Source organism: Vitis riparia, chromosome 12 (genome assembly GCF_004353265.1).
Source record: "Vitis riparia cultivar Riparia Gloire de Montpellier isolate 1030 chromosome 12, EGFV_Vit.rip_1.0, whole genome shotgun sequence".
Taxonomy (NCBI): domain Eukaryota; kingdom Viridiplantae; phylum Streptophyta; class Magnoliopsida; order Vitales; family Vitaceae; genus Vitis; species Vitis riparia.
The window spans coordinates 23,007,375-23,024,022 of NC_048442.1; the positions used below are offsets into that span (position 1 = coordinate 23,007,375).

Sequence of the window (16,648 nt, forward strand, 5' to 3'; positions counted from 1 at the left end):
GTCTAAAACTTGATACAACCCGAACCTAAATTGAGTTTGAGTTGAAAAAAACTTAATTCAAATTAAATTTAAGTATTAAAAATGATTAACAAAACTTATACCAATTGAATCAGACTTACTCACCCAAATTGCACTTTTAATACAAATCCTAAACATAGATTAATATTCTCAAAAAAACTTAACTCCAAAACAAGTTAAGTGAATATATTGAAATCATCATATATTCCTAAACATAGATCACAAAAAGACACAAAAGAACTTAACCCTAATTTAATCACACTCCACAACACAATTTCAACACATTAAATTCCTAGCTATTTCAAAAAAATGTTCGAAATATGGCTTACAATGTAATAGAGCAAAACTCAACCCTTGTTCAATTCACAAATTCCAATTCTTAAGTATTTCAACAATTACTCAAAATAAAAATAGTAGAATTTAATCTTAGTTCATTGGAGAAATATTTGATTAATAGTCAAAATACATTATAGATAAACAACATGACATTAGGACAAAATACTTAATAAGCAACACATTAAAATCCTAAATATTACAAAACAAACGTGCAAGATAAATTCTTTACTTTCTATAAGTACCTTAGACCTTGTTTAGTAGCTGTTTTTGAAAACGGTTATATTTTATAAAATAAAAGTCCATTTGAGAACTTAAAATGTTTTTAATATTTTTAAATGTATTTTAAAAATAATTTTTATGTTCATAATTTTATTTTTAATCATTATATATATTTATATAATTATTTTTTAAAATAGTTAGTAAAAATAACTAAAAATAATTAAAAAATATTATCTAAAAATATCACATTTTTTGTTTAATATTTTTAGTTTTTCAACGTGTTTTCTAGTTTGATTTTACTTTTGGAAGGGAGGAACTATCCTTTGTTTTTGGTTTTGAAAACGCTGACTCATTTTTATATATTTGATTGAAATGATCAAAATACCCGTTATCAAATTTTTTATATCCATTTGACATAAAATATTTTTATTATTGGGTTATTTTAGCTCTTTAACCAAAGATCCCAAATAACTGACAGACATGTTAGGTCCGAGGGTTGCGCTAATTGAGTATGCATCAGGGGAAAGAGGCGGTCACATTCACGATTTGTCGGTGATAAAAGAAGATATATATAAGGGTTAAGTCCGTAATTAAGATAAAGAAATAGGGCTCAAATGGAAAGCTGTTATTATTATACTCGATATATTTCCCGCGGAACGAACGCGGCATTAGTTTTGGCTTTTCCCCTCTCTCTCTCTCTCTCTCTCTCTCTCTAAATGTCTTTCTATCCGTCTCTATCCAAACCGAGCTACGAATGAAAAACACAGCACAAGAGCGTGATCTTCATCATTGAGAATCAGTTAGTGAATTTGAACCCCAAACTCTTCAAATCAGGTAAATTGTCAACTCAAATTCAATGCGTGACTTTGCACTACTGATCTCTGAATTCAATGTGGTTTTTCAAGATCAAAGCTTCTCTAAATATGTGTACGGACTCAGTAAGTGGGGATCTGAGGTGGGAGCTTTGTTCAGGAAGAAGAAGCGGGAATCGGAGCATCTTGGATCGGAGTTGATGGAATGAAACGGAGTGTCGAGTATTGGGAGGGGGAATCGGAAGAATCTGAAGGAGATGAAGTTTTACATATCCTCCGCCGGAATAAAGAAAGTCACCATACCCAACTCCGGCTCCGGCAAGGGATCCTCGGCAGCCGCCAATCGCCGATTCTCTAATCGGACGTTCTTGCCGGTGGTTCTGTTGCTAGCAATTTGTTTGCCCTTTCTGTTCGTTAGAATTGCTTTTCTTGTACTCGAATCTGCCACTCTTTGTTCTTCCCTCGGTAATTTCTTGCTCGATTGAAAAGTTGATTTATTTTTGGATTATTTCTTTATAAATTATTAAAATAAAAAGGAGTTCTTAGCTAGGATGTGTGGTGAGAGTCTCACCAGTTTGATTCAGCGCCTGCACCCTATGTTTCTTAGGGAAACTGTTTTTCATGAACTTTTATTGACATTTTTTGTTTTTTGGTAAATATAATTATTAATCGTAATGGTGTGATTTTGTTTTGTTCCATGGCAGCAGATTGCATAGGGTTGAGGGTTTTCGGCGGGAGTGATTTATCTGCGGTGAGTATTTTTTTTTTTACCTTTAATGACGAAAACACCCTTTAATATTTAAATTGTAGGATATTTTAGTGGTTCATCGGAGTTGAGGTGGGACGACACGGGAATTTTAAGAGTTGCTGGACGCAGTGGAATAAGATGTAGTAGTAGTAGTAGTAGACTGCCACGTGTCCATGTTGGTGATATGGACAAAAATATGCCTCAGTAAAACATGTCTTTACCACCACCCATCAGATAGTCACAATCTAAAGGCGACACCAAGTTATACCCTCTGCTCCATGGTGGTTTCATTTCATACCTTTGGTCATGTTTTTTTCGTTTTTGTACTTTCTTTTTTCTTTTTTCTAAGTGGGGGCTCTCGTTTGGGTAGAACTTTTCATACATTCTATGAATAATTTGGTAACAGTAGTTCATAGTTACTATGAGTTGGGGCAACTAGGTCACTCTTTTTCCCTTTCTCAAATGATCATGAGTCATTTTCTCATCTAGATGTAGCAATGCCCTATAACTTTTTTTCATATTAAAATTTCTAGAATTTATGCATAAAGATTTTGGTTTGTAAAAAGTTATAATAGATGGAAACGAAATTTGATAAGCACAAATTTATTATTATTATTATTATTAAAGTCAAGACTACAATTTCTCCTGTACTAGTGTCAAAAAATTCTACGACTTCTCTCCATTTTCATAACGAAGTTGGTGGCACCCACCTGCTTTCTTTCTTTCTTTTTGGGCTAGTGTCCCCACGTTTTGTCTCCTTCGCACCCATCGCACGTCAGACGTCCCCACTTGCTATTTTATGATTTTATCTGAGGGAGGGTATTTTCGTCCTTCAATAAATTTATTGGTGTCACTTTCGACGTTGCATTTTGCATTGCATCCGGTACAGTCCATGGATGAGAGCATTTTGGGGAATTGTCGGTAATCTACTGCGAGCCATTCCATTATTTGACTCGTGGTCAGTTGCACTGCAATCATATGATTCTAGTCCACTTGGTTTTTTTTTTTTTTCCTATTGAATTGCCTATGGCACTGTGATGTGATGATGTCGTCAACACGGTTTTGATAATGTGGAGATTGTTTTTGTTGAAACTGTGGTGACGGGGGCACATGTGAAGAAGCTAAGAGATGAACTGACGAGAGCACTAGTGGAGGCAAGTCAAGGAGAAGATGGGGGAAGAATAGAGACGACTTCACCCGCGTCATTCAATCAACTAGTGGAGGATATGACGTCAAATGGACATGACATTAAGGCCTTTGCTTTCAAGACCAAGGCTATGGTACTACAAACACTCTACTCTCACTTTCTAACTTCATTTTTTCCCTTGTCTTTTCACCCACTACCCACCTAGGTGAAGTTGCATTATTATCTGTCATCAAGTCAGCGAAGTCTAGATCAATACCAAAAAACACTTCTGGTTGTGGGCCAGGGTCTGCCTCTTGTACCAAACTGAACGTGACCTAAGTCTAATGTGGGGCCATTTGCTCAAAAAGGCAAAACCAAGAATCTTAATTTGATGGTAATCTTCCCATGGAGTATAATTGTGACTTAATTATGAATTTAGTAGCTGAACTTTGCTTTATATTCACCCCATTGAAGCCGGACTGTTGTCAGATCTAATTATCACCTCTGTTTGTTGGTTGTTTGTGTGAATAAATGAGGGAAGGTCCCCTCTCACGATTACGGCCTATACACGCATTTGAATGTTGGTACATTTCATTATTTTTCATCAATGACTGTGTGTTCTGCTGGCATGGTAGAAATTGTAGTTACATTTGTGGTTCCTGACACAGTGACACCGTCTTGTTCATCAATATTTTTACTTTCCATGTCCTGCTATGACTCTTATCTTTTTAAGACATCTGCTAGGACCACAAGGATTAAAACGCCTTCAACATGGGTGGATCGATTGATGGTCTTAAAATTTGTAAACTAATTGCAAGTTGCTACTAGTGGGAAAATTTGGATGTGGTGTCAGGGGGCTGCACTGAATTGAAATAATATGGCGTTTCTTTTACAATCTTCCCTCAAAAAATTTAATTCAATTTCAATTGACATAAACCAATTTCCTGATATTACCAGTTATTTTATTATGCCATTCCTAGTGATTTAAGTTGTTAGACTCAAAAAGCTGGCCTATATTTTGGGTGTTTATTTTGATCATCTAGATTTGGATTATTCTTATTAAGAATGAACTTTTAATTGAGCCTTTGAAGATACCACAAAGAAAAATGGAAATTTCAAAATTTAACGATCAAAATCTAGATTAGCTACCAGAGTTGTCTTTGATCCTAATTTTGCCGGATTGAACTATAATTTTGCACACAGTTGGTAAGTTAATTAATATTAAGTATTGAAAAGCATAAAAATACTGATGTATTGTTGGACATCTGGGGCTGTTGGTAATGATATTCATTTCCTATGTTACTTTGGGAAAGATGGTTGAGAGTGGGGCTGTTGACAACACAACAAGTCATGATTTGAACAACATTCCTATGTGCTGCCCTCGAATTCAATAACTTGTTTCTGTTTTCCCTTGTCCAATTGAGCATTCACCACTCTTCCATTGTTTTACTCAAAATTTATATGTAACACTTTCTCAATTCTCACTGTTCTCTTCTCCATTACTTCCTGGTTTTAAAAGATCTTGACACCTTCAATTATTTTTTTCAACTTTTGTAATTTTTTTGCCCATGTGATTTGCAATGAGAGACAAATACAAATATCTGGACTAAAAGATTAACTCCAAGGACTAAGTCTTGTATATCTCCTGCTAAATGCAACTACTTTCCAACAACTGCACCATTTCTCAAGTCATCTGCTGTATAGAATCCTATATAAGACACAATACTATAATATAAAGTTGATCCAGATTCACTAGAATTCCTTATTCTAATCAGTTTCTTTATGGTATCAAGGAGTTTTAAGTTTCTTCGGTTTGGGCACATGAACAACATTGATTATGAATGGTATCGCTTATCTATGTTCTCACAAACACTTGAATTGTTGGTTGTGATAACAAGTTGGGGAATTCAGTTCTTAGCAGATGCACCTTATTGCTAACGTATTTACTTCATCTTTTAACCTATCATTTTTATTAAAAAAATTGTTGGTGGCGCTAAGTATTTACTCGTGTTTTACATTGCTGACTGATATTTTTGTCATGAATGTAGGAGAAAATTGATAGTAAAACAATAGTTCCTTGGAGAATACCGATGGTAACTTATGCTAATATTACCCTTGTCTTAAATATCTTAATGAGGATACCAGCATATAGGATGCTAATAGGTTCTGAACCACCATGTTGTAGCAATATCTTAGAAATGCAATTTTTGGTCAAAAGAGGTGTTTTTTTTTTCCACTCATGAAGTCTGACGCACCCTGCAACCTAAAGGATGTGTTTCTGATTCAGATATCCTGTATTATAATGTGAATGGAGAGGTGAGAGAACTCTAAATTTAAAATGATCCAAGGGCATTTTGGCATTGTTTTGTCTGCATATCTTTTAGCATTGGTCTGAATGCATGTTGTCCACTCTACTGTAGCCACAAATTACTACCAGGGCAAGATCATTTGTCTAAAGTATTTATCTTTCCTTTCTTGCAAAAATAAATTTCATATTGTCTTGAAAAATGTTAACCAACATTATACCTGACTTTTCTTTTGATGCTAATTAGCCTATCTTACCTAGCTAATGTGGTTCATTGGAATAAATTATTTGGCCCAGAGAACAAATATGGAGAATAGCTTAGACCTCCTGTGTGTTCCAATGGAATTGAACTGAGAACACTGAACTGGAGAGGATGACAGCATGGATTTTTAAGCTCTATTCAGCCATCAGTTTGCTTTTTAAGCAAAGAACTTTTGTTGTGCTAGCATTATAATGTCAAAGCACCAATCCTCCATTTATTTTCTGAATATGCAGATTTTGAAGATGGAGCGTAAGGTTCAATCAGCCAGACAGCGTGAGTCAATTTACTGGCATTTAGCTTCGCATGGTGTTCCCAAAAGTGTACATTGCCTTTGTCTCAAACTGGCTGAAGAGTATGCGGTAAATGCCATGGCCCGATCTCGTTTACCTCCGCCTGAATCTGTTTCCCGCCTTGCTGACTCTTCCTTCCACCACCTTGTTCTTCTAACTGATAATGTACTTGCTGCCTCTGTTGTCATCTCCTCTGCCGTCCAAAGTGCAGCCAACCCTGAAAAATTGGTGTTTCATATAGTCACAGACAAGAAAACATACACTCCAATGCATGCATGGTTTGCTACCAATTCTATTGAATCAGCGGTGGTGGAAGTCAAGGGACTGCATCAATACGATTGGTCCCAGGAAGTGAATGTTGGGGTTAAGGAGATGTTAGAGATTCACCGCTTAATTTGGAGCCATTACTACAACAATTTAAAAGAAGACAACTTTGAATTTGATGGACAGCATAAAAGGAAGTTAGAGGCTCTAAGCCCCAGCTGCCTCTCCCTTATGAATCATCTACGGATTTATATTCCTGAGGTTAATACCCCTGACTTTCCTAATAAATTTCTCAACTGGCTTGATTAATTGGGCGGATATTGTTGCCTATGCATCTTTAGTGAAGATTGATTTATTATCTGACTTTTGTGGGCTATGCAGCTGTTTCCAGATCTTGACAAGATAGTGTTCTTGGATGATGATATTGTAGTACAACATGACTTATCATCTCTGTGGGAATTAGATCTCAATGGAAAAGTTGTTGGCGCTGTTGTTGATTCATGGTGTGGATCTAACTGTTGCCCAGGAAGAAAATTGAAGGACTATTTGAATTTTTCAAACCCACTTATATCATCCAACTTCCATTATGATCATTGTGCATGGCTGTATGGGATGAATGTTTTTGACCTTAAAGCTTGGAGGAGGTCCAACATCACAAAAGCTTACCATCGATGGCTTGAACTTGTGAGTAAATTCTTCATTTGACTTAGAAAGCGGGTAATGAATGGTAGTTCAAAGGAATATATTTTAGTGTTTTCGAAAAGGAAATGACTGTAGGGACCTGTCTTTTCTAATAAGAGATGGTGAACCCCGTCCTTTCTAATGCACCAGGGTGATATAATGCAGAAATGAACAAAGGCTAGGGAATAAAATTTAAGGCATTTTCTCCTAGTAGAACATATGGAAAAGAAAAATTATCCCACAGAATCATGGATAATGAATTACACACTAAAAACTGCATGTCTTGTGTTTTATAATACCATCCTCATCAAGATGTGGTATCAGAAATATTATTTGGTGTTTTCTGGGGTCTTGTGATTCAGTGCTGCAATTATTAAATGCAAAAGTATAGATTTCATCTTTGTTTTCAATCATAATGAAATGATACTATTTTGCAGAACCTCAATTCTGGGTTGGGACTATGGTATCCAGGAGCACTTCCACCAGCCTTGATGGCTTTTAAGGGTCATGTGCATCCTATTGATTCTTCATGGCATGTGGCTGGGTTAGGTTGTCAAGCTTCAGAAGTTAGCCGAGAGAGATTAGAAGCTGCTGCTGTTGTACATTTCAGTGGCCCTGCAAAGCCGTGGCTTGAGATTGGGTTCCCTGAGGTACGAAGTTTATGGACTAGTCATGTAAATTTCTCAAACAAATTTATTAGGAAATGTAGAATCAAGGGGTGAGGAGGACAAAGTACCCTCACATCTTATATTAATTTTGGGACCAAAACAGAGGTATATAATGATACAGAGGGAAGAAGGTTTTGCCTTCAGTCTCTGCATTACCTCTGGATGGTATGACATGGTTATTTCATGTCCACAAATAGAAAATAGATGAAGGTACCAAGATTCACACAACGGAGTTTGTATTGTCGATCTTCAAGATATATAAGGATCATGATGAAGCTAGATATAGCACTATTGTATATCACTTTTACTATGGCAATCCAAATTACTTAACTCAATAATGAAAGCAGTTTAATGATTCTATTTTTATGAGGATTTGGTTCCTATTTTGGTTCATGGTCTTATTGTTGAGCAATTCAATTTGGAGTGGCTGGAGGTTCTTATCAATTATTTTGCCTACAGAAAGGACTACTTGGTGGTTCATCTTTTATGGTCTTCCATGGAAATGGAGTGTTTTGCATTCTGATGCTTCAAGGACAAGAGTAGTGCCAAGCCTACTTGCAGTTTTTACAAACTAATCTTTTAAACTCTTTACTTTCTCCTTGAATCACAATCATATTTATTTACGGTTAAACTTTAGAATTTGTGAAATTTGTTTGTAGAAATTGAATGATAGAAAAGCATCTCATATGACTAGATGAAAGAGGAGTAATCTCTAGGCTGGTCGACCTTTCACAAGGGGCTAGGTTCTGGCAATGGGTTGGATTTATAAGGTTAGGCATACAATTGGGCTAGTCTTTTTATGCCTTGTGCTGAAACTAGCTGTAAGGTGTTGATTTTTAAGTGGGGTTGGTTTTGACAGTTATGCTGGATTGGGGTTGAGTTGAAGGTCTTACCATTTTGTGGTTAGTTGGGGTTAGGGTTGGATTAATGGGTCTTCACTCCCTTTATGTCGTTGCAGACAAGCAGGGGACACAGACGGTGGAACTGTGATGTTGATTTGGGCTCATTGATGTTGCTTCTCCTGGTGTAATAGGGAATTCAGCCAGCCAAACTCCCACTCTCCAGCCATCAGGTTGTTATGACTGGTAGATGCTAAGTGCTAGTTTTCTCCTGATTTTGGTGGTAAATGTGGAGACAATAGGCAAACCCAACTTCTTAGGTCTGCTTCAGTACCCCTCTAGATAGGTGATGAAAGATCAGGCAAGACCTCTAGGCTTTTCCAAGATAGCAATGCTCAAACCCAGACCTGGTAAAGAATTGAGATTGGATTAATCGAATTATGTCTGTTGGTCCAAATAGACCAGAAAGTGGATTTTGATATGATTCTCAATCAGTCTAGAATCGAGATGCCCCCCTGCCCTCCCCCCCCTTCCTCTATTTCTGCAATCAGTTTTATTTAGTTATTGTTTCTGATCAAAAAACAAAGACCCCAGAAGGTGGGAGGTTTTATTGTTCACTGTTGATGATGTATTTTGTGGATTTGGCTTCCATTGTGTGGGTATGTGTGTTTAGGGGATTAAGGGGGGATGTTTTCAAATTTCGACGCTAGTTGCTCGTTTTGTTAACATAGCTCTTCACATGATTGTGGAAGGACACCACTCATGTGCCAAAGGACATAAATGGTTTCTTTTTTCAAAACGGGAAACTTCAAAAAGAATGTCCTAATCTTGTTGAGAATATATGCATAGAGACACCCAATCGAACCAATCAAACTCTTATTTGCCCTAAAACTAGAACTAGTCCAATGCTCCGTTTGAGGGAAGAACAGATTTTATTGAAATTAAATATACATTATTTTGTTTTCACTTTTCCTTGGGTATTTTTCTTGAACATTCCATTATCTAGACCACAATTAAGCAAAAGCTTAAACTATTTGGAGGAATTTTAAGCACGAAGATCTAAGCAGTCCCTTTAATGATGATTTATGTTTGGTTTGGTTTGATTTGATTATGCAATGATATTGATAAACCCAGTAGAGCATACAATTTGACAGAGAATGGAAATGAAAGAAGGGACTGTAAACCATGGAGTAAAAGAACACTAGGGACGTTGAAAGAGTGATGGAATGGTGCGAGGGGCGTATGCTACAGGCTTCTTGCGCATGCTCTATTTGATTTTACTCATTTTACCCAAGCCTATTCCCCCTAATATTTTATTTTACTTTTTCGGTGGCATTGGTCATGCATTAGTTCCACGAAGGAGCCTCTCCCTACCAGGATATCTTGTTTGGGAATTGAGAATGGATTTCTCCGCCGTTCAAAGGTTAGTAACTATCTCCATGCTTGATCTCATCTCATGTCGTTTCTTCCCAATTCATAATTATGCTTGCAAAGATAATGTTCGACTTCTCACATGCTTGTAGGTTGTAGCTCATTTGGAACATTGTATCACTAATAATAAAAGTATCAAATGTCAATGGAATATTAATGGTTGAAATTGAAGAAAATACCAGAAATGTTAGACAAAAATAAAAAAAATGAAAAAATAAAAATTGGTAGGAACAAAATTCATCAAAACTAATGAGAATGTTGAAGAAAAAAAGAACTATAATAATGGATGAACAATCATAATTAAAAAAATAATCAACTTGTATAACAATTAAATTAAATTATTTAAATAGGAAACTAATATTTAAATTGAGCTAATTAAATTATATTAAATATCAAACTAGCATTTAAATGAGGCAATATTTAAATTGAACTAAATTAAAGTTATTGAATTATACAAATGATAAATAATATATTATATATACAATTAAATTAAATTATATATCTAACTAGAAAAAATTGAAACGAAAAATATGTACTTCATTGAAGTAAATTTTTTTATTTATTTTTATCTAATTAGAACTTTTATTCTTTTTAATCATACTTCAACAATAAAATTGTAAAAACTTTATGCCTATCAAAAAAATTATTGAGACAAAAATTAATGAAAACTCATAAAAATAAATAGAGAACTTCAAGAAATAATAAAATAAGAAATAATATACATATTCAAGTATTTTTAAAATTTTTGTAGTAATATATAGAATTTGAAAACACTTTAATACTTTAAAATTAAAATATATTTAATTTGGATATATTAAAAGATATAAAAAAATGGTGATATATGTATAATTACTTTTTTATTTAAAAATATTGATAATTTTATTTATAAATTTTTATCTCTTTTATATTTAATTATTAAAAAACATAATAACACAATTAAAATATAACATAGATCTTTAATTTATACAAGTTGGGTTTGTGATAATTTGTAAAATACATATGCTTGTGACAAGGAGGATAGGTTACAAAAAAATATGTGAACTCTTATTACTAATATTAGAAACTAAGGTAATGTTTGTTTTTTGACTGATTAGAAAAAACTAAAATATTTTGCTTTTTTTATTCAATTAAAAGTAATTTGTTGACATCGTCCAATATAAGTAAAGTGAATTTGTTATCAATAAGTTCACTTTAGTTATGTTGGACGACGTCAACATGTTACTTTTAGCTGATTTTGGTTTTTTCTATTCAGCCAAAAAACAAATATCACTTAAACCATTTTATAATTAAAATAAAGTGAATTTTCTTTTGATTTGTTTTATCGATTCTTTTTTAATTTCTTTCACTATTGTAAATTTAGATAGGCATTTGAGAAAAAGTAAAAAATATGTTGGAAAGCGAAAATTTTGTAACTGTGATTTCCTTAAACAACAACGAAAGTTCTTCTTTATCCATTAATGTAGGTTTTAAGCTGAATCATGCAAATCATTGTATGGTTTGTATGTGTACATTTTTCATTCTCCTGTTTTCTTCTTCTTCTTATTTTTCTAAGATTATTTTTCACAATAAACTAATATAAAAATTAAGGTTGTTAAGACTTGAAATGATGAAAAAGTTCAAGCATGGAGAGTTTTATGGCAGAAATGATTTTAGTTTATAATGTGTTAAGATGTGTTCCTTTTTGGTTCAATTCGAATTGTCTAAAACAATGAAAGGTGAAAAGGCTCTATTAGCAGTGATGTTTGATAAAGAGCATGATGAATTTTTGAAGAAGGCACATAATGTTACTTTGAACAATATTATCATAATAATTAGAAGACAATTCCACATGTTCCAATGATTATTTCCAATTATAGTTTCTTACTCAAGGTTTAATTGCTTTCACAATTACATTTCACATTTGTCTTTGATCCCTGATTGATCGTAGTTTTGGTTCCTAGAACCAAAAAGGAATTTAGTAAAAAATAATTAACAACTAATTAAAACAATTAGGTTATCTCCATAGAGATTTGATTAGCTAATTAACAAATTTTTTAGTATTGAAATGGACTGCAATATATTGAACACTTTATTTAAATTAGAATCAAACTTCCTGAAGTATGCTATTGGACCATTATTGAATATGACATAAATAATATTGATTATGGGATTAATTAGTTGTCATATTCATTGAAAATCCCTTGTATTCTGACAGCCTAATTTCTAAGCTGAAATTTTCTTTTTCCTTTACTAGTTCTCAGTTGGTCTGTGAACCATGTAAACGTGATATAAAGAGAATATACTTGCTCTTCATCCTCGTCCTCTTTATTTATTTATTTTTGTATATATTGGTTTTATTTTGTTTGTCATGCATGTAAATATTAGTTTTGAGTTATTTATATTTGATTCATTTTTGTTCATTATTCTTATAAATATTTTACTTTTCTATTAGGTTTTTTTTCTTGCTTTATTGGTGAGCATGAGTTTTACTTATTATTGTTTCCTTTTGACTGTTATGTAAAAATTTGGTGATAAACTAATAATTATCCTTTTGTTTGCAATCCTTTTAATGAACGGATTTAAATTTTTTTTTTTTTTGTAATAGTAATTAAATTAGAACTTTTTTTTTTTATAAAGATTTAGTCATTCATAATTTTTTTTTTTTTAAGATGAAAGGAAATTCATAATTTTAATAGACTAAAATCTTCTTTTTTAACAATTCTAGAACCAATTTCCTTAAAGTATGAAATCACGTTTTTTTTTAAATAAATAGATAAATTGAAACCAAAATAATTTTTAGTGAATAAATTTTTTTTTTTCACAAATTGGAAAACCTTTTTTCTTAAAAACTAAATTATATATATTTTTTTGGCAAGTATGAAATTATCCTTTTAATAATGAATCACACATTTTTTTTTTCTAATAAATGGGAATCATTTTTTTTTATAAAATTGAAATTGGTCAAATTGTTGTAAAAATATAAAGCGAAAGGAGAAGAAAACAAGAAAGAGAAATTAGAATATAGAAAGAGAATATAATAGATTTTTATTAGAAGTATCTTCTTTTTATAGGGAGTCACAAAGAAATATACATCAATATAGATGATCATCCACAAGTTCCCATAATCCGATAAATTCTCATATTTTCTAACACTCCCCATTGGATGATCATAAGAATATGGTAACTGCCTCATTAAAAACCTTGCCAGTAAAATCCAGTGGGACAAAACCTGGATAAAGGAAAAAAGAGTGCAATATATTCATATTAGCATTCTCCCCTTCATGTAAACATGATTATGATTTCTTCAACATTTCAAATGGTAGATCTCTCAATCTTTGCATTCTAATGCCATAACTTAACTTTTTCAATGTGGTCGAAGGTAACGCCTTTGTGAATAGATCCGCTAGATTATTGTATGGCCGAATTTGTTGAACATCAATCTCACCTTTTTTTTGGAGCTCATGAGTATGGAAGAATTTAGGGGAGATATGCTTAGTTCTATCACCTTTTATGAATTCTCCTTTAATTTGTGCAATACAAGTAGTATTATCTTCATGTAATACGATTGCATTACCTCTGATGAAAGGTAGTACACATGTTTCTTGAATATGTTGGATCATTGACCTTAGCCATATACATGCACGACTTGCTTCATGAATTGCTAGTATTTTTGAATGATATGATGACGTGGCCACCATTGTTTGTTTATCAGATCTCCCTAAAATAGTAGTAACATTGTAATTAAACCAATGTTTTAAAAACTGGACCGGATCGGCTGGTCCAACCAGTTTAACCATCAAATGGTAACAATTCTGGTCTAGTTTGCCTTGTTGAACTGTTTAAGAATTAAACCGGTCACGAACCACCTAAACTAGCAGTTGGATCGGTGACTAGGTGGAACCGGACGATTCTAATTGAACCCGACGGTTCTAATCGAACCCGACGGTTCTAATTGAACCAGACGGTTCTAATTGAACTACCATCTTAAAGGCTCCCTTGTATAAAAAGCTCTGGCAAAAGCCCATGCTGGGCCTTGTCTCATAATGACAAAGCCCACACCCCACTCAACCATATTGTGGGCTAAGTCTTGAGCCCACCAAATGATGTAATGCATTGACCCTCTATGTGGATAGCTTTTATAGGCATCCTTTACATTCTCATTTCTCTTAGAATCTGATGTGGGATTGCTAACCAACCTAATCAATGAAAAAAAAAATAACAAGTCTCACCCAAGAGGATTTGAACTTGGATCCTAGGTTCTATAACCATCCTAGGACACCACTCAACTACACAACTTTTGTTATCTAATATGCCAAACAAAATAATATTTATCAGAATTTATTTTTTTTAAATATTAAATAAAAATAATATAATATTTTTAAAAATTATAAAATTAGTTTAAATTTTCATTTTTAATTTATTCACATTTTAATATTTTACATATTTCATTTAATAAAATTAAAAATATTAATATGATTTAATTTGATAATATTATTGATTTTTAATTTATTCATATATATATTAAAAATTTTATAATTATTTTTAATTTTAATAATATATAAATTATATATTTATGATGTCACCGTTCGACCGTGGTTTGACCGCCGATCCGACCAGTGAACCGTGAACAGATAACTTTTCCTATTCGATCACCGGTCTGGTTTTGAAAACATTGAATTAAACACATACCTTGTTTGTAACCTACCTTTATGTGGATCTGAAAGATATCCTACATCTGCATATCCAAGTAATTGTTACTTTGATTCCCTTGAGTAAAATAGACCCATATTAGTAGTTCCGCGAAGATAACGTAATAGATGTTTGATACCATCCCAATGTCTTCGAATTGGAGTGGAACTATATCTTGCTAATAAATTGAAAGAAAAAGCAATGTTTGGACGTACACAATTGACAAGATACATAAATGTACCAATAGCACTAAGATATGGTACTTCAGGAACAAGTAATTCTTCATTATTTTTTCGCAAGGACGAAATGGGCCATTTTTCACATCAAGTGATCAAACAACCATTGTAGAACTTAAAGGATGCGCTTTATCCATATAAAAACGCTTCAAAACTTTCTTACTATATGTTGATTGATGTACTAAAACTCCATTTGAAAAATGCTCGATTTGCAAGCCGAGACAAAATTTTGTTTTTTTTTCAAGATCTTTCATCTCAAATTTTCTTTTCAAGTAATTTGTTTCTTGTGAGCTCTTTAGGAGTTCCAACAAGTTTTAAGTCATCAACACACACTACAATAATTGCAAATCCGGTTTCTGATTCCTTAATGAAGATGCATGAGCATATAGGGTTATTCATATACTCTTCTTTTAGCAAGTATTCGCTAAGTTGATTGTACCACATGTGTCCAGATTTCTTTAATCCATACAATGATCGTTGTAGCTTTATTGAGTACATGCTGCGAGGCTTTGTACAATTTGCTTCAGGCAATTTAAATTCTTTAGGGATTTTCATGTATAAATCATTATCCATGGATCCATATAAATATGCTGTAATAACATTCATGAGATGCGTATCTAGTTTTTTTGGGATTGCCAAATTAATTAAGAAATGAAATATGATTGCATCCATGACGGGAGAGAATGTTTCCTCGTAGTTAATACCAGGTCTTTGCGAGAAACTTTGTGCTACTAATCACACTTTATATCTTATGATCTCATTATTCTCATTGTGTTTTCGTACAAATACCCATTTGTACCCAATAGGTTTCATCTTCAGGTGTTTGGACTACATGTCCAAAAACTTCTCATTTTTTTAATGAGTTTAACTTTGCCTATATAGTTTATTTCCATTTTGGCCAATCATTTTTATGTCGGCATTCTTCCACATTTCGTGGTTCAGGATCTTCACCATTTCTTATGGAGGCCACTTGGAAAGTGAAAATAATATTATTTTGATCCAATTTTTCTCCCGTGTATACACAACTTATTGAGATCTCAAAATTTTCAGGTATCTATGCCTCTTCGGGGGCTTCTCTTTCAATATGTGCCTCTTTAAGGGCTTCTTGTTCAATATATGTGCCTCTTTAGGGGCTTCTTGTTCAATATGTGCCTCTTCAAGGGCTTTCTACATTATTTGTGCCTCTTTTGGGACTATAGATTTATCAATTTTAAACTGATCAGTTATTTTTTATGGCCTCTTTTAGAGTGCCAAGTTTTTCTTGGGTTCTCCTTTTCCGAGGAGTTACATAATTTGAGCCGATAGGTTTACCATGCTTCAGGCGTATCTTAGATTAATTTGTTAACTGTTCTACAGGGACATCAATCCATGCTGAAGTATTTGTAGCTGAGATATATGACTTTGTTACTTTCTTTGTATCAATGAATGCATCTGGTAATTGATTTGTAAGATTTTGCAAATGAATGATCATTTGAACTTCTAGTTCACATTGATTTGTACGAGGATCAAGATGAGTCAAAGTCAATGCATTCCAATTCCAAATAATTTGACGCCGTTATTCTAGAACTGGCTCTTTTCCCCCTAATGGCGGGAAAATTGTCTCATTAAAATGATAATCTGCACATGTCATTATACTTTTAAGTGTATAAGTAGACTAGTCACTAAATAAAAACTTCTGGTTTTGTAATATACATCCATATGACCTTTTACCCCAGAGGACCAAGTTGGTTTTACAAGATTCTTCT

The 16,648-nt window shown here is 33.3% G+C and overlaps 1 protein-coding gene across 7 annotated transcripts; it reads left to right on the plus strand.

Annotated features, from left to right (window-relative positions):
• The first annotated feature begins 1,259 nt into the window (after positions 1-1,259).
• LOC117926576 (probable galacturonosyltransferase 15) lies at positions 1,260-8,098 on the plus strand. 7 transcript variants are annotated; one of them, XM_034845711.1, is made up of 7 exons: positions 1,260-1,407; positions 1,479-1,850; positions 2,090-2,136; positions 3,252-3,413; positions 6,060-6,641; positions 6,762-7,064; positions 7,499-8,098. In XM_034845711.1, the coding sequence occupies exons 2-7, from the start codon at positions 1,643-1,645 to the stop codon at positions 7,781-7,783; spliced, it is 1,587 nt and encodes a 528-aa protein (XP_034701602.1). In that variant the 5' UTR covers positions 1,260-1,407; positions 1,479-1,642; the 3' UTR covers positions 7,784-8,098. The 7 variants fall into 7 exon arrangements, with proteins under 7 accessions (XP_034701602.1, XP_034701605.1, XP_034701604.1 ...); XM_034845714.1 differs by having other exon boundaries at positions 3,255-3,413; XM_034845713.1 differs by having other exon boundaries at positions 2,093-2,136.
• Positions 8,099-16,648: the final 8,550 nt, after the last annotated feature.